We start from the raw sequence: 23,044 nt of genomic DNA, 5'->3' as shown, positions 1-23,044 counted from the left end.
CAACATTAAACACTCCTTTTCTGGGAAAACTGCATGTTTTTCAAGTCGTTCTGCTCTACTTTTTGCTCCTGATTCTCACTCTATACCTGGCTGAAAGCAGCCACCAATATCCACACCACAGCCCAAGTGCTGATATGCCTTAGGGCTAGATTAATTAGGTCATCAAGTTTAAACTCAGCCTAACACAAAGTCTCAGGCACGGACAAAATGTGCATATGTTCTCCTACCAAAGCTACCCGTTAAGCTCACCTGTGCCACTTGACAGCTTCTCTGGCTCACATCTCCATTTCCTCCCACAAACCAGTGCCCTAGGTTTCTAAACCACATCATTAGGAAAAGTCACAGCAATGACCTTACTCACTGTGACCAAAATACCTGAGAACAACATTGATTTATTTTGGCTTATGGTTTCAGAAGTGTCAGTCCAACATGGTGGGCAGTGTGGCAAATCAGGTCTCACTACAGCTAGCAGGAAGCAGACACAGGACCTAAGTGAAGGGACCAGGGAAAGATACAGCCTTTAAGGACACCCCCCCCCCCCCCGCCCAGTGATGTGCTTCCTCCATCCTGGCCCCGCCTCCTACCCTTCACCACATCCCTATGATGTCATCAAATTATGAATCCATCAAGGATTCATCCACTGATGAGGTCACAGCCCTCATGATTTAATTGTCTCTGGAGACTCTTCATCCAACCAAACTGACAGTCAAGATTAACCGTCATAGCTGGGAGCTGGTGGCTCACATCTATAATCCCAGCTACTTGGGAGGCTAAGATCAGGAGGATCAGGGTTCAAGTCCAGCCCAAGCAGATAGTTCAAGAGAGCCCATCTCCAAACTTACCAGAGCAAAATGGACTGGAGTTTCGCTTAAGTGGTAGAGCCTCTGCACCTGCTTTGCAAACATGAAGTTCTGAGATCAAACACCAGTGCTGCCAAAAGAAAAGAAAAGAAAACAAAGGGAACAATAAAAGAAAGAAAGCAAAAGTTAGTACTGGGACAGATGCCTTGAGTGCATTTCAGGAATGAGCAAGACAGCACCCTTCTGCAGGTGTCAGGGTAAAGCTGTAGTCTTATTTGAAAGACTTTCCTTTGAGAAGACAGCAACTCTTTGGCTCCTCCTTGCCCAGGCTCCAAGGGAAGTGTTTCCCAGAGTTCAGCCTCCCAGGCACTCAGAGACCACTGCAGCTGTGCTCCAAGGAGCCTGGGCTACTGTTTGTGCTGGTGACAGAGCATAGCACCATTCACGGGATGCTGGTTTTTTCAGACATACAGAATGCAAGAGTAGGGAGTCATGGAGGCTTCCACCCAGATTTCAAAGGAAGGCCTAGGAAGCCAGGCAGTGTGTGTGGTAGGGTCAGGTTCTCTGCAGGCAGCCCCTGAGAGGGGCATGGGTGAAGCTGTGATGGCAAAGCCTGAGCTGTATTGGAGACCCCAGAAAGTTGAAGCTGTCAGGAACTTACAGTGTTGAATGTTGAGCTACAGGACTTACTGTTTGCCTTGCTGGTTTCAGACTTGTTTTAAATGGACTTCCTCCACTTAAAATGGGAATATTTACCGTTGCCATTGTATCTTGGGGGTACATCACATATCTTTGATTTTGCAGAGGCTCACTGCTAAGAGTTCACCTTGAGTCTCAGAAGAGACTTTGAACTTGGACTTTTGAACAATGTTGGAACTTGGAGAAGGACTGCATGCATTTTGTGTTGTAAGATGGCTATGAGCCTTTGGAACCCAGGGTGGAATGTTATGGTTTAAATATGAGATGTCCCCCACAGGTTCATGTGTTGAATGCTTGGTCCCCAGCTGGTGGTGCCATTTTGGAAGGTTCTGGAAACTTTAGGAGGGGGTGCCTAGCTAAAGGAAGTAGGTCACTGGGGCATATCCTTGGGGCCATATCTTGCCTTGGCCTACTCCTGAATTCCTTTTCTGTGCTTCTTGGTCACCATGAAGTAAAGAAAGTCCTCTAGGTCTTGCAGAGTGGCTCAACTGGTAGAGCCTAGCAAGCATGAGGCTCTGAGTTCAAACCCCCGTGTTACCAAGAAAAGAAAGGAAGGAAGGGACAGAGGGAAGGCGGGAGGGAGAAAGGAAGGAAGCGAGGAAGGAACTCCTCTACCACATACTCTTGCTGCCATGATGTTCTGACTAAATGCATGGGTCACTCAATTATGGACTGATTCCTCTGAAACTATGAGCACCCCCCCCAAAAAAAAAAAGAATCCACTTGCTGACCTGGTGCCATGTCTCAAGCCTATAATCCTAGCTACTCAGGAGGTGGAGATTGGGAGGATCTTGGTTCAAGGCCAGCCCCAGCAAAATGTTCATGAGACCCCATCTCAGCTGCAATTACTGAGTGTGGTGGTGCATGCCTGTCATCCCAGCTATACTAGGAAGCACAAATAGGAGGATCTCAGTGCAGGTTGGTCTGGGCGTAAAATAAGAGGGACCCTATGTATAAAGTAATCAAAGCCAAAAACATATACACAGATACATACATAAATGGGGAGGGGACTGGAGGCATGGCTCAAGTGGTCGAGTGCCTGCCTAGCAAGCAAGAGGCCCTGAAAAAACCCCAGTACTGCCAAAAACTAAAAAAATAAATATATCCTCTCTTAAATTGTTTGTCAGGCATTTTGTCAAAACAATGAGAAAAAGTAGCTAATACACTTATTTACAAGACAGAAACAGATTTTTTAATAGCTTTTTGGGGGCAGTCCTAGGGATTGAACTCAGGACTTTGTGCTTGCAAGGCAGGTGCTCTACCACTTGAGCCACTCTGCCAGCCCTTAACACCAAAGCTCTGAGAAGTGCTCAGATTCATGCAATAAATGCACCCGCTGGATGCTGTGTGTGAGGCCTGCCTGTTGAATAATAACTGCTGACAGTTCCTGACCACAGGGAGCTGGTGGCTCACAATCCTAGCTACTCAGGAGGCAGAGATCAGGAGGATTGTGGCTCAAGGCTAACCCAGGCAAACAGTTCTTGAGACCCTAGCTAGAAAAAAAAAATCACAAAAAGGGCTGGTGGAGTGGCTCAAGTGATAGAGTGGCTGTCTAGCAAGTGTGAAACCTTGAGTTCAAATCCCACGACTGCCAAAAAAAAAAAAAAAGCAACAAAAAATGCAGTATAATAAAGCACGCGCTTTAGCTAATTGGTCCTGTTGGCTGATGAATTGGGAAAGTGTAAGCGCTAACACAAGATTTTAACAGGGAGGCTGGGTATGGGGTTTTCTGGTTTATGGCAACCTACCATCTTTGCATTTTTTCTGCAAAACTGCTCCAAAAACAAAGCAATGCTATAGAAAGATGCTTTTATGGCCACGTTAATTTCAGCCGCCAGGAGAAACAGGTCACAATGCCTCTTGGGTCCTGCAATACTATCTTCATTTCATCCGAGCAGACTCCAAAATCCTCCCTCAGTCCTGCCTCCCAGAAGCCTCAGGGCCTTTGGCCCTGCAACCCATCCCTTCCTGTGCACGTGGCCTGGGACAGGCGTGGCGATCAGCAGGATGTGCAGCCTCACGGGCACCCATGGCCCAGCTCCCAAAGGCTGGCCGTGATCTGATTCACCAGAATTGGCATCCTTCCCGTTCTGTGTCGCGTGCTTCCCGAGTGGCATTGCACTCGCATTTCTCACTTCATACTGGGTAGCCACTGTGTGCCAGCATAGGCGTGAATCTGTGAAAAACCCTGGGCCTGGGAGTCCACTGGTCTTTCTTTTCCTTTTTCATTTTTTTGCCAGCACTGAGGCTTGAACTCAGGGCCTCATGTTTGCCAGGCAGGCGCTCTACCACTTGAGCCACTCCACCAGCTCTTTTTTGCGTTGAGTATTTTCGAGATACGAGCTCACAAACTATTTGCCTAGGCTGGCTTCAAACCATGACCCTCTGGTCTCTGCCTCCTGAGTAGCTAGGATTACAGGAGTGAGTCACCAGCCCCTGACTCTGTTTTTTTGTTTTTCATTTTGGTGGTACTGGGGTTTGAACTCGGGGCAAGCATTCTACCACTTGAGCCACGCCCCTAACCCTTTTGCTTTAGTTTATTTTTTAAAAAGGGTCTCACACATTTGCCTGCCCCAGCCTGTGATCCTCTGACCTCTGCCCCCTGTGTAGCTGGGATTACAGGCATGTACCCCCATGCCCAGCTTGTTGTTGACATGGGATCTTTTGCTAACATTGCCTGGCCTGTCAGCCCTCTGAGTGCTGGGATTATAGGCGTGCCTGGCTATCCTAGACCATAAGATCTAAATATTCTAAATGAAATGGAGCAGGGAAAGGAGATGGAAATTGGAGATTGGGGGCAGTGTTTTATTTTATTTTTTATTGCTAGGGATGGTATTCAGGACTTTTTGCTTACTAGACAAGTGCTGTCTCACTAAGCCACATTCCCAGCTGGGGCTGTTTAAAGATGGTGGCCGGGAAGTCCTCATTAAGAAGGTGACTGAGTACAGACCTGAAGGAGAAGAGGGAGGGAGCCGTGTGGCACCTGGGGAACAGTGTTGTGGGCAGAAGGAACAGCCAATGCAAAGGTGGAAGACAAACCTGATTCAGAGGTCAGCGTGGCTGGACCAGAGTGGGCGGGGGAGTGAGTGGAGAAGCAAGGGCAGGGAGGTGATGGGGCCACATGGACTGGAGTGACATGGAGTCACAGGAGGGCTCTGGGTAAGGGAGGGATGTGACCAGATGCAGGTGTCCACATGGAGGGAGATTCTAGATACTTTGTGTGTGTGTGTGTGTGTGTGTGTGTGTGTGGTATTGGGGTTTGAACTCAGGGCCTACACCTTGAGCCACTCCGCCAGCACTTTTTTTGTGATTTTTTTTTTCAAGATAGGGTCTCTTGAACCATCTGTCAGCTTTGAACCTTGATCCTCCTGATCTCTGCCACCTGAGTAGCTAGAATTATAGGTGTGAGCCACTGGTGCCCGGCTCTAGATAATTTTTAAAGGCAAAACCCAAGTCGGCATGGTGGCACACCCATGCAATCCCAGCAGCCGGGAGGCGGTGGCAGGAGGATCACCAGTTCCAAGCCAATCTGGGCTATAGCGCGAGCCCCTGTCTCCAATAAACCTAAACAAAGCCACAGAATTCATGAGCTAATGAGAAAAAGAAGACAGCACCACGACCTTGAACTCTGATTTAATCCCAAGGAAGCCCACAAACTGTTACCATGGCGAAGTTACAGATGAAGAGACAGACGCTCACAGAGGGCTGGGGACTTGCCCACGGTCACACAGGAAGTGACAGAGCTGGACTCGAACCCCTCTGCTGCCTGGCCCAGTGCCAGGCCTCTGCCCTCCACAGACTCCATCACCCAGTATGGCCGCAGCCTCGCCCAGCCCTTGCGACCACCGGCTCCGTCTTTGGCCACAGCCTGATGTGACTCTCAGGCTGTGACATCACAGTCTTGGCCACCCGTCCATGGCATTTCTTCAGTGGCTGTCACAGGGTTGGGTGACGGACGCCTGTCAGCTCCCACACAGCAGGATTGGGCTGATCCTTCACTGATCTGATGCTGCCTGGGTGACGCGGGCTGCAGCCCTGGGCCCTGTCCTCCTGACCTTGCCCTTCCTGCGGGGCAGTCGGAGAGCCACTGTGACACAGCGATGGCTCAGAAAGGACAGGCCTAGGAAGAAGTGGTGCCTGAGACCCCAGCCCGGCCTGGGCAGGTTTGGTGGAGGCCATAGACTCGAGTACGAGCAAAGTGTCCCTGAGCTCCAGGGACAGACAGACAGCGAATGGAATCAATGAGCGAACTGTATGCTGAAGTAAAGCAGGGACGGGACAGAGTGCCCCGGAGGACGGTTTTAAGCTGGGGTCATGAGAGGGGCTCTGAGGAGGGGACCCTGCGACTGAGAACCACGGTTGACAAGACCAAAGCCAACTCGGAATGAACCAGGGAGACAGCATACGGGAAGCAGCAGCCAGTGCCTTGTGTGTTCCAGAAACTTCCATGAGGCCCCTGGTCCTTGGACTGAGTGGGGTTGGGGGGCAATAAGGCCTGAAGAGGCAGAAAATGCTCAGTACAATGGGTTTTTTGTTTGTTTTTCTTTTTTGGTGGGACTGGGATTTGAACTCAGGGCTTTGCACTTGCAAAGCAGGCACTCTACCAGTTGAGTCACTCCTCCAGTCCATTTTGCTCTGGTTATTTTGGAAATGGGGGTCTCCCAAACTATTTTCCCAGGCTGGCTTTGAACCGTGATCCTCCTGATCTCTGCCTCCCGAGTAGCTAGGATTACAGGCGTGAGCCACTGGCGCCCAGCTTGCTCAGCACGACGAAGGAATAGATACGAGGTCATCCTGCAGGGCTGGGAACCCGCCAGAAGCAGCCCACAGCCCAGGGACCAGAGCCCGGCCTTCACTCGGGACTCTGACATCATACCTCATCCTTTACCTACTCCACAGCTACCACGTGACGTCATCCAAAATCCTCACTGTGGTCCACAAGACTCCACACAACGTGTCACCACCCTGCCCTCATCTCCTCTCTCTGCCGGCCGCACCGGCCTCCTCGCTGACGCTCCCAACAGAGCAGGCACCTTTCTGCCTCAGGACCTTTGCACTGGCCGCCTGCAAAGTTCTTCCCCCCGTACCTCACCCCATCTGTGCCCCCTGCCTTCTTCTTCACATCAAACGTCACCCTTTCAGTGAGGTCTCCCTGGAAACGGACACTGTCCCCTGCTCTCTGTCGCCCTTTCCCTGCCTTTTCTGAGCATTTGTCACTCTTTGATAACTGCGTTTCTCTCCCAATTCCCTGGACACAGCGTCACGAACAGGGAGGACATCGGAGATGATGAAAGGAAGAGGGGCCAGAAGAGGAGGGAAAAGGAGAGGGAGGAACTGCAGGTGTACCAGCTCCCAAGACTTGACAGATGTGCCATCCAGGAGGCAGGCACTGTCCCACGTCCCCTCTTCTTGGAGAAGACAGTGCCATCTGGGAAACTGAGGCACAACAGACACTCCCTGTACCGTGGAGGCTGGAGATGGACTGAGAGTCAGGATGGGACCAAAAAGCCACCATCGCCCCCTGCTGGCGAGTGAGGTCATGACAGCTGTGTCCACCTTGCTGACTTGGACCTGGTGCAGCCCCTCACCCTGGGCAAGGAGGGGAGGCGGATCAAGGCCATGGTCACCGGAAGTGCAAGTCCACGCAGCCACAGCAGCAAGCCTCTTTATTCCCGAGGCATAGGTGTCCTTCCGGGGCTAGCCAGGAAGGTGGGGCTATGCTGGCTGAGACCTGCCCTGCTCCACGCAGTACCTGCAAAGCTGCCCTCCCTCTGCAGCCAGCCAGGGCTCCCACATCTCCCGGAGGACAGAGCCGCCCCAGCTCCCTCAGGGCTGCGCCCATGAGCCACTGGAGGGCAACGGAGCAGGGGCCTGCCCTGACTCCCCGCCCAGCCCCAGGCGGCAAGGCTCAGAGTTCCTGATGAGAGTGGACCCCCATCCTTAACGGTACATCATCCGATCAAGCAGAGGCCTCACCACCCAGACGTCATCTACAATCTTTCCGTCCTGGGAGGGACAGAAACAGGGAAAGCAGTGAGGATTGAGAGCCTGGACTCTGAGGCCAGCTGGCCTGGGTTCAAATCCCATCTCTGCCTCTAATGGGCCGTGTGACCTTGAGTAAGTTGCTACACCTCTCTGAGCTTCCGTTCTCCTCATTTGAAAAGTGCAGATGTGGTGATGGTACCCACATCGTGGACGTTACGGGGATTGAGATGATATTTATATATAGTTTTGGGGGGTTTTAATATTTTTTTTGGTGGTACTGGGACTTGAACTCAAGGCTTCAAGTTTGCCAGGCAAGTGCTCTGCCACTTGAGCCATGCTCCCAGTTCTTTTGCTTTTAGTTTGTTTTTAGATAGGATCTCATGCTTTTGGCCGAGATCCTCCTACCTCCACCTCCCGAGTAGCTGGGATTACAGCTGTGTACCATCATGCCCGGCAAGCCCAAGGTTTTCACCACTCACCTCTAGAGCAACCTAGGTCTGGCTGCTCAGTGAGATGCCCCAGCCTGCCCCTCACTGACCTGGTCATCGGACACCTGCTGGATGTGGATGTGGGTTCCATTGAGGATGTGCAGTCGTGTATAGCCATACTCCTTCACGCGCAGAGCACTCCAGGGCCTCGGGAAGATAGAGAAGGGGGTCAGACGCTCCTCACAGCCCTGTGGAGGACAGTTGGTCAGCTCTGGCACTGGGGCAGGTGGAGAATCCAAAGACAGCAGATATGACCTGCCAGGTGCCAGGTCAGGACACTGATGCTCTCAAGAAAGACAAAGCCATGCGAGTGCAGTGGCTCATGCCTGTAATCTCAGCTACCCCAGAGGCAGAGGTGCAGAGGATCAAGATTTGAGGCCAGCAAGACTCCATCTCAACAAACTAGCTGGGCATGATGGCTCATGCATGTAATCCCAGCTATGTGAGAGGCACAGGTAGGAAGATTGGGATCTGAGGACCCCCAGGCAGAAACTTGAGACCCTATTTGAAAAATAACTAAAGCGAAAAAGGGCTGGTGGAGTGGCTCAAGCGGTAGAGCGCGGGCCTAGCAAGTGTGAAGCCCTGAGTTCAAACCCCATTGCAGCTAAAAATAATAGAGAAAATCAGCACTTGACACCCAGCATTGTACTGAGAGATCAGAGCAAGGGCGTCCACACAGCAGGAGCCGGTGGGGGGAGTCTGAGGAGTGACGGGGTGGCTGCACAATTTCAGTCTGTCCTCAGGAGCCACTTGCTCATTACTTATTAGTCACAGAGGAACAAAGTGCGTCAGGTGGAGCAAGGCCCGGAGAAGCCTTCACCAAGTGATGAAGCCGTTCATTTTCGGGAGCGAGTCAGATCCGTGCCACATGTCCCGCTGGGGAGCACGAGGACCACAGGCACCGGGCCCTCAGGATGACTTCGGAGACCCAAAACACACGACTTCAGCCCGGTCAGGAGCTAGCACCAGACAAATCCAAATGGGGGGAGTCTACAAAAGAACTTCGAAGCGCTCTTCAAAATTGTCATGGAAGAGGAAGAAAGGGTGGGGCCTGATTCTGATTAAAGGGAGCTAAAGAGGTTGAGTGTGGTGATGCACGCCTGTAATCCCAGCACTCGGGAGGGTGAGGCAGGAAGATCTCAAGTTGAAGGTTATCCTGGGCTACACAGCAAGAACCTGTATCAAAAAAGAAAAAAATCCCACAAAAATAATACTAAAGGAAGCTAAAGAGGCACAAGACCTAACATAACATCTGATTATAGACTAGCTCCTGGGCTGAAAAAAATTCTTTGCTTTTATTTAAAGGACACTACTGGGACCACTGGTTCATGTGAACAAGGTGTGTAGATTGGATAACAGTGTATTATCGATGCTTAGTACTTGAATTTGATTATTATACTGCAGTGATTTTTTTTGGCAGTACTGGGGTTTGGATTCAGGGCCTTGCACTTGCTAGGCAGGTGCTCTACCACCTGAGCCACTCCCACCAGCCCTGCAATTTATGCGTGACTGAATCTGAAAATAAGAATGAGAGGGAGAGAGGGCTGTGGGTGTGCACACGAGGGGCCTCGGTTTGATCCCTAGTACCTCAAAAAATAAAAGTGTATTTGCTGGGCGTGGTGGTGCACACCTGCAATCCCAGCTAATCGGGAGGAAGAGGCAGGACGATCGTGGTCGAAGTCTACCAGGCAAAAGCACGAGCCCCTATGTGAAAAACAAACTAAAGCAGGAAGGGCTGGAGTTCAATTCTCAGTGCTGCCAAATAACCCAAAAACTAAGAAAAAAATTTGGTGTACTGTGACACACGCTAAGCGGAAAACCACTGGGCGTGAGGCACCACCAGAGTCATTCTGAAAAGCAGAAGACAGGATAACACATCCGTGTCTAGACGGTGACTCATTTGCATATGCAGAGGACAGTCACAAACGCCACCCAGAGACTAAGAACTGAGGGCAGCAGGGAGGGGGTGTGGGCGGCCGTGCTCGCCGCCTGCCCTCTGAGCTGTAGGAATTTTGATCATGAGTGAGTTGTACTTGGATCTGACTCACTTGTAAGAGACAACTTGAAAAATGAGCCCTCAGGTGGGCTCTGTGGTGTGTGCCTGTAATCCCAGCGCCCAGGAGGACGGGGCAAGAGGAGGCCAGCTTGGGCTACATAGAGCCGGGGAAGGAAGGAGGGCTGGACTGTTTGCCCAGGCTGGCTTTGAACCTCACTCCTCTTGATCTCTGCCTCCTGAGTAGCTAGGATGACAGGCGTGAGCCACCAGCACCCAGTTAGAACACTTTCTTTACAGAGAGGGTCTCAATATGTCACCTATACTAGCCTTGAACTTGTCCTCCTGCCTCAGCCTTCCCAGGCATACACTTTTGCGTGGTCTAAAAGTGCCTCCCCTAAAATATTAATAAATTAAAAAAAGGAAGAATAAAAGGTTCACGGGGTGGAGGAACCCCCGTCTCCTGCCGGTTATTCAACCGGAGGCTCTGGGTTTCCTGCCAGAGCCTCAGTTTCCCCATCTGTTCAGTGGGTGTGCACGTGGGAGTTCCCGGCCTTGGGCTCAGGGTCAAGTCAGCTACTGTATAAGCAGCACCCCCAGGCTGGCACCCCCTTCCCGACCCGCTCACCGCAGATCCTGTGATAATGTGGACAGGACCCCGAGGGTTGGTGTAAGGCGTCTCCCGGCTGCCGTTAAAGACCTGGAGAAGGAACAGGAGGTGACACGTCAGGTCACACTGCCATCGCCACCACGGCTCCTCAGCCTCTCCCAGCCTCACCTGGTAGTTGTAAATCGGCCACAGCCTCTCGTACGAGTGCTCGTGTGCCCACAGCTCCAGGTCCACTCCTGGGGCAGAAAAAGTGGGGGGGGAGGTTGGGATGGGGGAGAGGGACGTGGTGTCCCCCAAAGGTCCCCAAAGGCCACTCACCGTATTTGTGGAAGAGATCCTCCAGCCCATACAGCTTGCCTCGGAGGCCTTTGCGGACCTGGCACAAGGAGCAGGAGGTGAGGGTGATTTGGGTCACCTGTCCCCCACCGCTGATGTCCCCCGGGGGTGTCCTCACCTTGCTCTCGTGTCGCGTGCAGTCATCGAGGTCAGCGTTGGAGCAGTACATGGGTCGGTGGCCCATGGTAATGATCCACGGGCGAGCCACCCGGTTCGCGTTGGCTTTCTGGAGAGAAAGGTCTGAGTGAGGGACAGCAGGGTGTGGGGGATACTGGCCGAGGGACCCAGGGGACCTCCAGCCAGCCCACCTGGAGGTCCCTTTCCAGCCAGCGGAACTGCTCCTGAACCAGGTGGTGGCCGTAATGGAGAAAGAAGTAGACCTCGGTGGAGAAGGAAATGATGTGGGCCGGCCCGATATCCCAGCTATGGGAGGGCAAAGGACAGGGTCAGAGATGGGGTGTCCCCTGCTCCTCCCTTCCTTCAGCCGAGCAAGGCCAGTCCCCCAGCACCCCCAGATTACCTGTACCACAAGCCTTCATTGTCCCCAGGCATACTAAAGCGAGCCTTATAGTTAGAGAAGTTGCTGGGAAAAAAAGAAAGAAGTAAAAAGGGGTGTGTGTTTGGGGGTGAGGGCCTGGATGCTGCCCGTCTCCCCACTGCTGGGCAGGTCCAGCTCCAGGTCCACCCCTCATTTCTTCTCCTCTTGACACCGCAAGTAACACACTGCAGCATGAGGGACTAAAGGCTAGACACCATGAAGCACAGGCCACTTTCACCCCTCTGGCCTTTGCCCGTCCCTGCAGCGCTCGGGGCTCACTAGCGTTGTTCGTGGTTGCCAGGGCACGTCATGTACGGCAGGTTGGCGGCCACGGGCTCAATGACTCTCATGAACCTGTCCCCAACTCGGCCGTTGTCCTGGTCCATGTTGTAGGCGAAGTCTCCTGGAGGGGATGGAGGGAGGGATGGAGAGACTAAGGACCAGATGGGGCTCTGCTCTCACCGGGACGGAGAGACCTGGTGGCACAGGCGTGGCTCCCCATCCCTACCCCGCACCCATCTGCTCAGGGAGCCTGGGGTCCCCCCAGGACCTCGGTGTCTGCTGTGAGCTGACCACACCAGCCCCATCTCTGTCTGCCTATCATCCCTTCCCAGAAAACAGCGACATGAAGACAGATCGGGTTTGGGGTGATGTGTCAGGAACTGTCACTGAAATATCCAAAGCCCCTCTGAGGACGGAAGGGAAACTGAAGCATAGTGTCACAGAGCTGGCTAGTGACAAACCAGAGAGGCCTGATTCCACCGTCTGCTCACTGAACCACAGAGGCCCCATCTCCTGTCACTCATTCCCTGGCCCTGTTCCCTGAGTAACAAGGTCAGCGACAATAACTTGTCGTGTCAGTTCCAGAGGTGCTGGGATGGAACCCAGGACCTTTGCACATGCGAGGCAAGCTCTCTACCTCTCTACCACTGAGCTCCATCCCCAGTCCTTGCTTTTTGTTTTCTTGGGTACTGGGATTTGAACTCAGGCCTTCACCTTAAGCCACTCCGCCAGCCGTTTTTTGTGACAGGGTTTTTTGAGATAGGGTCTTGCAAACTATTTGCCTGGGGTTGACTTAGAACCACAACCCTCCTGATCTCTGCCTCCTGAGGAGCTAGGATTACAGGTGTGAGTCACTGGCGCCCGGCTACAGTCCTTGGTTTGTTGAGTCAGGGTCTCACTATGTAGCCAGGCTGACTTGGAACTTGAGATCTTCAATGTGCCGGGATTACAGGCGTATACCACCACACCTGACTCATTTATTACAACAGAACTGTGAATTCTGAACTAGCCTTACCTGCAATAATAATAATAATAATAATAATTTTTGACCTGGACAGTCTGATGAACCACAGACCTGGTCTCCCCAGCCAGTCTCGCCCCATACCAGCCACTGGGTCCCCCACCCAGCCCACCCGTGCCCGGGCCTCACCCACGTGGAGAATGGCATCGTACATGCCCTGCTGGGTGTCCCGGCGCAGCCTGGGCAGGGCCTTGGGGTTGTCGGCCCCCAGGTCCCCAAACACAGCCAGGCGTGGGCTCCAATGCACCCCATTCTTCAAGGCCCTGAAGCGGAAACGCCGGCTCCAACCCTGAGCACTGCCACAGCGGTAAACTGAGGGGACAGGAAAAGGTCAAGGTCAAAGTTAAGGTCAAGGTCGGCGGGGAGGCCTCCCACATCTGGCGGGTGGACTGGAGAAGCTGGGTCTTCCCCACCCCAGGGCCTCATACTTGGGGCGGGCAGGGGAGGGACCAGCCCGGCTCAGGTGGCCCTACACCGTGTCCCCCCTCACCTTGGGGTCCCCCTCACCATACTGGACCCCGGGCAGCAGCCGTCTCAGCGTCACCCGGTGGATGTAGAGCTTTCTCCGGAGGATGCCCCCGTCCACGAAGGCGCTGGCGACGCCCTGTGCCCGGAGCGGCAGTGGCCCGGACCCCTGCGTCCCGAACTGCACCTCGGAGCGCGCCGGCGCCCACGTGGTCCACGTCACCGTCATGCAGCCCGGCTCGCCTGGGGGGGGGCGGGAACGGAGAGTCAAGGACACGCGGTCTGCAGCTGGCCCAGGTCCATCCCAGCTCTGCCATTTCCATGCTGTGCTCTCTTTGCCAAGTCACTTCACCTCCCAGAGCCTCAGTTTCCCCAGCTGTGTAATGGAATAAATAATGCCATCCTGCCTGTAATCCTTTCTGTATGTATGCGGGGGCGTCACATTCTGAGATTCAACCAACTGTGGATCAAAAATATCTGTAAAAAGAAATGGCGTCAGCCCGGCGCTGGTGGCTCAGGCCTGTAATCCTAGCTACTTGGGAGGCTAGATCCAGAGGATTGAGGTTCGAGGCCCGCCTGTGCAAATAGTTCCCAAGAACCCCATCTCCAAAATAACCACAGCCAAATGGACTGGAGGGGTAGCTCAAGCAGCAGAGTGCCTGCTTTGCAAGTGCAAAGTCCTGAGTTCAAACCCCAGTCCCACCAAAAAAAAAATAAAAATATGATATATGTCTGGGCCTGTATCCCCGTCTACTCAGGAGGCAGAGGTCAGGAGGATTTCAGTTTGAGGCCAGCACCTGCAAAAACAGTATTTGTAAGATCCCATCTCCCAGATACACAGGAGGCCTTAGGTAGGAGGACTGGGGTCTGAGGCCCACTGGGCAAAACAAAACCAAACCAAAAAACGAAACACTCTATCTGAAACAATGACTAAAGCACAAAGGGCTGGGGGTGTGGCTTAAGTGGTAGAGCACCTGCCTAGCAAGCCTGAGGCCATGAGTTCGAAACCCAGTTACACACACACACTCACACAGTCTGCATCAAACACGCAAGGACTGTTTTCTTGTCATTATTCCCCTAGACATCAGAGCAACAACCATTCACACACTGATATTACATTAGATTTTACAGGTAATCTTGCCTGACCTGGTGGCTCACGCCTGTAATCCTAGCTACTCAGGACGCAGAGATCAGGAGGATTGAGGTTCAAAGCCAGCCCAGGCAAATAGTGCACGAGACCCTATCTGGAAAAACCCTTCACAAAAATAGGGCTGGTGGAGTGGCTCAAGGTGAAGGCCCTGAGTTCAAGCTCAATACCAGAAAAAAAAAAAAAAAAACCCTACAGGAGTCTGTGTGTAGGCGACAGGCAAATGGCATCGTATCCTCGGCCTCAGGCCTCTGCAGGCTTTGGTTCCCACAGAGCATCCTGGGTCCTGCTGGAATGATGCCAGCACAGTCAGGGTGACCTGGGGAGTGTCATCACTCATTCTTCTCTCCTGGATTTCAGCCCTGTGCCACTCGTCACAGGCACATGGTATCAGCCTGGGGACGCCCGTGCAGATGTCTGGAGGCCAGTTAGGCGACATAATGAGGACAGGGCCACCGGAAGGCAGCAGGAAGCTACGAGCATGCGAAAACTCCAGACCCCACCCTGTGGAAAAGGGACAGCCATAGCTCAGCTGTGCTGATTGATGTCAGACAGGAAGCTGGCCCAGTGCCACCAAACCTATCTGCATCGAGAGTCAGTCTTTGCACAGCAGCTTCTTTTATATTTTGGGAGCACATGCAGTATGGACAGATGCACAAATTCAGAATATTTTTTTTTTGGCAGTACTAGGGTTCGAACTCAAGCTTTCTGGTCAAGCTCTCTACCACATCCCAGCCTTTCTCGTTTTGCTATAGCTTGTTTAGTTAGGGTCTCGTGCTAACTTTGCCTTGGCTGACCTCAGACTGTGAGCCTCTGCCTTCTGAGTAGCTGGGACTACAGATATGCACCACCATGCCCAGCCCCAATCCAGATTTTTAAGTGACAGCATCAAGTTCTTAAATGTCAGCACCCAAATCATGGCTTTAAAAATGGCTTGGGGTGCAGTGTAAGGTTGAAGGAGCAGGTTCATCCTCCAGCAATTTGAAATGCAGGCACACCAGGTCACTCATGGCAAGTGTCACTGTCATTGCAAATATCTGGTAGCAACCTAAATGCCCACAGATAGGAACTCACTCAGTGGATGCCCTCTTCACAGGGGTGTAAAATGAACATGGACAGGTGTTCACAAAAAACACAGTGCAACCAGGAGTGGTGGTCTGGCCTGTAATCTTGGTGACTCAGGATGAGAGCAGACATGATCCACTCACAGGTGCTAAAATGACCAGGTAAACATTTGCAGAAAAACAGAATCTTCATGGTGCTGAGAAATCTGCCCGCTGTATGAACAGGAGGATTTTGAGTTCATGGCCAGCCAGGACTAGATAGGGAGACCCGGTCCAAAAAAAAAAAGTGCACAAAAATACAGTCAGCTGCCCTCCACCTCCTCCTCCTCCTCCTCTTTCTTTTGGGCAGTACTGGGGTTTGAACTCAGGACCTCATGTTTCCTAGACAAATGCTCTACAACGTCTGCATTAGTGTTTTTAGACAAGGTGGTTTTTGGCTGTCTCAGACCTCAATTCTCCTATCCACTTCCTGAGTAGCTGGGATTACAGGCGTGAACCACCACTCAGGATTGTTCAGCTACCCTCAATATAAGGGGATAAGGGAAAACACACAGGCAACTGCTGACTTGTGCAAAAGAAATACAGAAAGAACACAGTGGGGACCAAAACGATGGTTACTTACAGGGGGCCAGGTGGGAAACGGGAGAGAAAAAGGTGGTGTGGGGGTAGAGCAGCACAGATGAACACAGAGACTCTTCTCTGACTCAATTGTTTTGTATAATTCTGACTCCTAGAACTACAGACATATTTTCTGTTTCCTTCACACACCCAAAGATTAAAAAAAATTAAAACCAGGGCCAGGCATGGTGGTGGACATGTATAATCCCAGCTACTCAGAGAAGGTAGGAAGATCTCAGGTCTGTGGTTGGCTAGACAAAAGCACAAGACCCTATCTAAAATCAAACTAAGGCAGTAAGGGCTGGCGGAGTGGCTCAAGTGGTGGAGCGCCTGCCTAGAAATCGTGAGACCCTGAGTTCAAATCCTAGTACTTCAAAAACAATTTAAAAGCCACCCAGAACATGGAAGAACCCACTGTGAAACATAAACACTGACACATGGACCTTGCTATATTACAAAACAAAGGACATAACCACACAGAAAGGAGTGGGGAAGGAAAATAACTGGGAAGCAGTGTCCCATCTGGCTGCAAACAAAAAGGACTGTGTGTCAGTTCTGCTGTCCACTTAGTAATACTCCTCGAAGGGACTCAGGTGGATGATTCTGAAGTGCTTCATGCATACACTAGGAATGAACAAAGTACAGTATAGATTTCCAGGGCCAGGTTTGCCAGTGTTGGAAAAAGAGGCTACAAAGAAGGAAAGAGGGCGGTGAAATTTGACCCTGGTGTTAGATGAGATCAGAGGTGTCACTGTGGTCGCCTGGTATTGCATATTGACAGAGAGAAGGTGGCACAGAGACACAGACATGACTGTGCTGTCAGTGGGGACTCCACGCAAGAACACCCAGCAGCGCTGGGTGCACAGAGCGCGCACATCTTGGCTTCTAATTCCCTGTTCTCCAGCAAAAGCAACCGGGAGAAGTCGATGATTCCAGGGATGGGCTGGAAATAATTGGTGGTGTCAGAAAAAGAGGCTAGTGACCCGAAAGAACAAAACAGCCAAATGTCAGTGGTTCACATCTGGCATCCTAGCTACTTGGGAAGCTGAGATTGGAAGGATCAAGGTTCAATGCCAGCCCAGGCAAACAGTTTGGAAGACCTCCATCGCCAAAATAACCAAAGCAAGATGGACTGGTGGAATGGCTCAAGTGGTAGAGCTCCTGCCTAGCAAGTGTGGGGCCCTGAGTTCAAATCCTAGTACCACCAAAAAAATAAAGAAAACAAAAGGCTCACTTGCTCCCCCCCACAAAAAAAAAAAGGAGAAAAAGAAAGAGGAAGTCCCTCCAAAGAAATTCCCAGAGAATCAAATCCAGGAAAACACAAGCAGCAGAATAAATCATAATGATAGCAATGGATTCTCACTTACTCACGAGCTAACAGAAATAGCCCAAGCCTACGGCATGAATGAATAAGGGGAGAAGTGGGCAGGGGGAGCTCCTCCTCACAGCCACATTTCAGTGAGGCATAATAAGAAAACTAGAAAAGCCACAATTTGGTGAACCCCTCACTGATAATTAGCACAGGGCAGATCCATCGCAGGTGCAAAGATCAGTGGCTAAGCATTGGTGGAAAAACAGGATTTCCAGAGAAAAGAATAATCACTTTACGGGAGAGAAAGCCATCAGCAGCTCTGTCCCCAACCAGTCAAGATCACAGTCCCAGCAATAAGCCATAGCCAATATCACAGCTCTGAAAGCCTTGCCGAAGGACAGACTTAATCCCAGTCACGAGACACACCAGACACAACACCCAAACGAGGGCCGTTTCACGAAGGAACTGATAACGCTCGAAAATATGAGGACTGTAAAAGGCAAAGGACGAGGGGCCAAAGCCAGGTGTTGAGCTGCATCTCTATAATCCCAGCACTTGGGACGTTGAGGCAAGAGGATTGAGTTGGAGGCCAGCCTGGGCTACATAGTGAGATTCTGTCAAAGGAGAAAGGAAAGGAGGAAGAAGAGAAGAAGATGAAGAGGAGGAAGAGGAGGAGAAGGAGGAGGAGAAGAGATTGACAGGTTGGAGAGATTGAAGGAGTCACGCCACGAATTCTAACACGAGATCCTGGATTATATCGATTAATGCAGACATTAGTGGAGGAACCAAGGAAACTTGAACAAGGTCTCCAGTGGTGTCGATACGGTTGTACCCAATGCTCACCTTCTGGTTTGTTTCTTTCTGCAGTACTGGGGCTTGAACTCAGGGCCTACACCTTGAGCCACTCCACCAGCCCTTTTTTGTGATGGGTTTTTTTTTGAGTATTTGCCTGGGCTGGCTTTGAACCGTGATCCTCCTGATCTCTGCCTCCTGAGTAGCTGGGATTACAGGTGTGAGCCACTGGTGCCCAGCTTGTTTTTTGTTTTGAGACATCCTGGCTATGCTGACCAGGCTGGCCTCCAACTCCTGCGTTCCTTCTGCCTCAGCCTCCCAAGTAACTGAGACTATAGATGTGTGCCACTGTACTCAGCTGGACTTTCCATTTTTAGTAATTCTACCAGGCTACATAGCTGAGTAAAGGGGAGAAAGGACTTCTCCATAACATTTCTGGAACTCTTGTTAAATCTAAAATTAGTATGAATTCCCAAAATATAAACACGGCTAGCCATCAAAAAGGTAGAAGTAGATATTTCCCTGATTTGGTTATTATATACATGCATTGAATTCTCACCACGGATCCCTTAAGGATGCACAAATATAAAATTCAGGCATGGTAGCACTAACCTGTAATCCCAGCACTCAGGAGGCTGAGGCAGGAGGAGTGAGAGGAGTGAGAGTTCAAGGTCAGCCTGGGCTACACAGAGATAGCTGTCTCAAAAAAAAGAGAGAATGGAAGGAAGGAAGGAAAGAAGGGAGGGAAGATGGAGAGAAGGAAGGGAGGAAGGGAGAGAGGGAGGGAGGCAGGGAAGGAGGGAGCTATCAAGACTACACTAAAAAGAAAATAAAATTAGTACCAGATTAAAAGTTTTAAAACGAAGATCACAGGCTCTGCCCACATTCAAATTCCAGGTTAAGTGACATAGGGTCAGACTCCTCACCTCTACGAGCCTTTGTTTACTTTTTTTTTTTTTTTTTTTTGAGACAGGGTCGCACTATGTAGGTCAGGCTGACCTCGACTTTACAACCCTCCTTCCTCAGCTTCCTGTGCTGGGATCACAGGATTACAGGTGTGCACTACCGAACCCGACTAAGTGTACACTTACAAAATGGAGCTACAGCTTAAGGTGGATGTGAGGTGAACTCAGCTCCCCATATAAAACACTTAAGAAGAGCAGATTTGCTGCTGGTTATTATTGTGTGACCGAAAAAGGACAGCTGTAGTCGCTGGACCCTCACAGGACACCATGGGCTGGGGTTACTGTCTTGCCCATTTGCAGAGGCCTAAGGAAAAACGCTTTATCAAGCCAGTTCTTCCTTTCTTTCTTTCTTTCTTTTTTTTTTTTTTTTCTATACTGGGGATTGAACCTAGGGCCTCACAAGCATTTTACCACTTGAGATACGCCCCAGCTCTTTTCTTCTTTTTTAGTTATTTAATTAAAGAGATAGAGTCTTGATAACTTTGCCCATGCTGACCTCAAATTCGTGATCCTCCTGCCTCCACCTCCTGAGTAGCTGGGATTACAGGTGTGTGCCACACACCCAGCCTATTCAGTTGCTCTCTGATTCCACATTGCAGCTAGCCTTTAGCTTCCTTAAGTGTCAAGGGGCCAGGCACGGTGCAGGGCATCTGGAGTCCCAGTACTGAAAAGGCTGAGGCAGGAAGATGGCTTGAGCCTGGGAGATCCAGGCCACCCTGGGCAACACAGCAAGACCCTGTCTCAAGAAAAAAAAAGATATGTCGAGGACAGGATATCCAAGGAAAGACTGAGAACCTGTCTTGGATAGAAGGCATTACACCACATGCAAGGAGGGGCTCTGAATTAGAAGAAAGATGACAGAGGGAGTGCTGGCGAAATCCGAAGTTCCATTAACGATGTGACATTGATGGTACTTTTAGCTTTGACAATGTCCCATGGTTACAGAAGAGATTTCCTTTAGGGGAAAATGGATGAAGGGTATACAAGAACTCCGTGATATCCTTGGATCTTTCTGGAAGTCTAAAGTTACTTCCAAAAAAAACCCTTTAATTTCTCTCTCTCTCTCTCTCTCTCTCTCTCTCTCTCTCTCTCTCTCTCTCTCTCGGTGCTGGGGCTTGAACTCACCTTGAGCAACTCCACCAGCCCTTTTTTGTGACTTTTTTTTGAGATAGGGTCTCAAGAACTATGTGCCCAGGCTGGCTTTGAACCAAGATCCTCCTGCCTCCACCTCCTGAGTAGCTGGGATTACAGGCGTGAGCCACCACAGCCTAGCTAACAAATTTTTTTGAAATAACTTGCAATTTCAGCTACTGGGAGGGTAGACACAGGAGGATCATAGTCAGAGGCCTGTCTGAAAAACAAGCTAAAAGCAAAAGAACTGGGGTGTGCCTCAGTGGCCCTGAGTTCAATCTCCAGTACCACAAAATAATAATAATAATACAATCAACAAAGCAAAAAGAGCCGGGGATGTGACTCAAGAGGTAGAGCACCTGCCTAGCAAGCATGAGGCCCTGAGTTCAAACCCCAGTACCGTCAGAAACAAAAAGCTAAAAAACTACTTTCTTCCCTAAATTTCTTCCTTAGTAAGATAGTTCTTTTCTCATTATAAATGGCGTTGACATTAACACAGACGGTGTTTGTTATTATTCGTTTAAAATGACTTAGTAAATATTCGTAAATGTCTGGGATTCGTTTACCTGTCCATTTGTCCTTTGAAGGGCCAGGGATCCATGGGGACTGTTAAATGCAAGGCAAGTGTTGCTCCCGAGTCACCCTGGCCCTCACTTCTCACACGCTAAATATTGCTAGACAGAACTGGAATAAACTGAGGCCCCAGGGTTTTCAGAAATTTTCAGCAGTAAAAGGTTCCTTTTCAGGTGGAGAATCACTGCTCCATACCAAGTTCAGTGCTGTGACCGACTCCTCACAAGGTTGCACTCCTAATAACCATTCCTCAGACGAACAGGCTGAGACCAGAGAGGTTAAGTCACTTGCCCAAGATTACCCAGCAGGTATCAGAGCTGGGATTCAAACCCAGGCAGTTCAGAGACTAAACCTTCAGCTCCTGAGTTCTGCTGCCGCTAGAACAAGAACTTCCTCTCGAAGAAAAAGAAGAGGAGGGATGGCGACAGGGCCACTGATTCACTCACAACTGACTTTAGGGTCCCCTGTGCACTAACCTACCAGGTCCTGGAGATAGGACAGGGACCGGAAGAGAAAGGACAGTGACCATTGCCTTACACCATCACTCCCCACAGAGCAGACCCCTGGGGGTCGAGCTTAGCATTCCTGAGCCCTCAACCCACAGAGCACGTCGGAAAGGCACAGCCAGGGGTCCCAGCCACTTACCTGGGTAGGACAGGTGGACTTGCTCTGGGACAGCACTGGGATAGTCTGGGCCCCCCTGGGCTTCCAAGGACAAAAGCAGGAGCAGACAGCAACCCCAGCTGCAGCCAAGAAGGGGGCGCATGGTAGAGGGGTCCTGGGGGGCAGGGACGGGAGGGGAAGGGCGTGGAGTAGATCAGATTCCAGGCGCTGGCAGGAGGGGCCCAGGAGGATGGAGAATGGAGGGAGCAGGCACTGGGTTAGGTCTGTAGGTCAGATTGTCTGTCTGTCTGTCCCAGACAGGATGGTAGGGAGGTCTTTAAGGGGCGTGGTTGTCCAGATGCTGGAGAGAGAGAGAGAGAGAGAGAGAGAGAGAAATAATAACGAGCGCGTGTGTTCAACACTTCGCATAGATTAGCTCAGGAAGCTCCACGGCATTCCTACGAGGTGGTGGCCGCTGTGATTGTCACCCTCCTGTCACAGATAGGAAACTGAGCAAGCAGGTGATTCAGTGGCAGGTGCACTAGGGATGAGATGGAGCCGGGATTTGAACCTTGGGCAGGCTCTGGACCCAGTCAAACAGGCTGGAGGCTGGGGTTGTTGGGGGGAGTCGCCTTGGGCGCCCCCATCCTCAGCCAGCCATCCTGCTTTTGGTAACCTCAGTGTCTTCTGGCTTGTCCTGCATCTTCCTAAATTCTGCCTTGCCCTTGGGGACTCCATCACTCTGTATTTCATTCTCCGCCTCTCTCTGGGGTCTTAGTGACCCTCCACCCCCCCACACCCACCTCAGGTCCCCCAGAAGCGCAGCCCATCCCGCAGGCTGTCCCCAGTATCCCCTCAGGCCTTGGCACCCCATCCTGCCTCCATCCTCGCTCCCGCTGTGTCCCCAGCACAGCACCTGCATGTGCACCCCCTTTTGTCTCAGCCCCCACCCCACCCTGGGGACCTGATGGATGGAGGGGGTGCTGGGACCGTCCCCTCCCTCCACCCCCGCCCCGGAGCTGCCCTTGGGGACCCGGGCTCACCCTCGGGGGCACCGGCTGCCCGCTCGCTCGTCCCGTCCCGGCCACCAATGTCACCGCAGTATTTATAAGTTTGCAGGGGCCTTGGCTCCCGCCGCCCACAGGTGTCCCAGCCCCGGAAGAGCAGGTGCCTCGGGGTGACAGGCTCCCCAGACAGCCTGGGCCCCGGGTCCCACAGGTCAGGCCGGTCCCGGGCGCCCCACGCCCACCCGCCCGCCTCCCCCGGGGTGGGGCGCAGGACGGGGGACCGAGAAAAGCCCGGGACTCCACTGCCACCGCAGCCACCTCTGAGCAGGACAGCAGACGAACTTCGGGACAGGTAAGGCTGTGCTGTCCCCAAGGCGCCCCGTCCTCCAGCTGCGGACCACCCACCCCCCCCAGGGGTCACCGACACTTCCCCCACGCCCCTGGCGAGGTCCCATGCCCAGGTACTCAAGTGCGCAGACACGAGGGGAATCCCCGTGTCCCCTCCCGCCACTCCGGTGACTTCTGCCTCCCAGTTCTTTCCGGCTTGGCTTCCAATCCCTGTCCCCTGATGAGTCCTCAGACCCCGCTGGGCATCCCCGGGACGTGCAATCCAAA

The 23,044-nt window shown here is 51.8% G+C and overlaps 1 protein-coding gene across 4 annotated transcripts; it reads right to left on the bottom strand.

Moving 5' to 3' along the window:
* Positions 1-294: 294 nt before the first annotated feature.
* Acp7 (acid phosphatase 7, tartrate resistant (putative)) lies at positions 295-22,795 on the bottom strand. Of its 4 annotated transcripts, XM_074058403.1 has the most exons (14): positions 22,466-22,795; positions 21,465-21,783; positions 13,260-13,460; positions 12,882-13,064; positions 11,729-11,852; positions 11,432-11,494; positions 11,220-11,334; positions 11,030-11,137; positions 10,894-10,951; positions 10,744-10,811; positions 10,594-10,665; positions 8,023-8,160; positions 843-930; positions 295-488 (listed from the first exon to the last, which is right to left on the bottom strand). In XM_074058403.1, the coding sequence occupies exons 2-14, from the start codon at positions 21,583-21,585 to the stop codon at positions 466-468; spliced, it is 1,362 nt and encodes a 453-aa protein (XP_073914504.1). In that variant the 5' UTR covers positions 21,586-21,783; positions 22,466-22,795; the 3' UTR covers positions 295-465. The 4 variants fall into 4 exon arrangements, with proteins under 4 accessions (XP_073914504.1, XP_073914503.1, XP_073914505.1 ...); XM_074058402.1 differs by lacking the exon at positions 295-488 and having other exon boundaries at positions 802-930; XM_020151427.2 differs by lacking the exons at positions 295-488; positions 843-930 and adding an exon at positions 7,133-7,505 and having other exon boundaries at positions 22,466-22,792.
* Positions 22,796-23,044: the final 249 nt, after the last annotated feature.

The sequence above is a fragment of the Castor canadensis genome, chromosome 16 (genome assembly GCF_047511655.1).
Source record: "Castor canadensis chromosome 16, mCasCan1.hap1v2, whole genome shotgun sequence".
Taxonomy (NCBI): Eukaryota; Metazoa; Chordata; class Mammalia; order Rodentia; family Castoridae; genus Castor; species Castor canadensis.
This window is presented reverse-complemented; position numbering and strand designations above follow the sequence as displayed.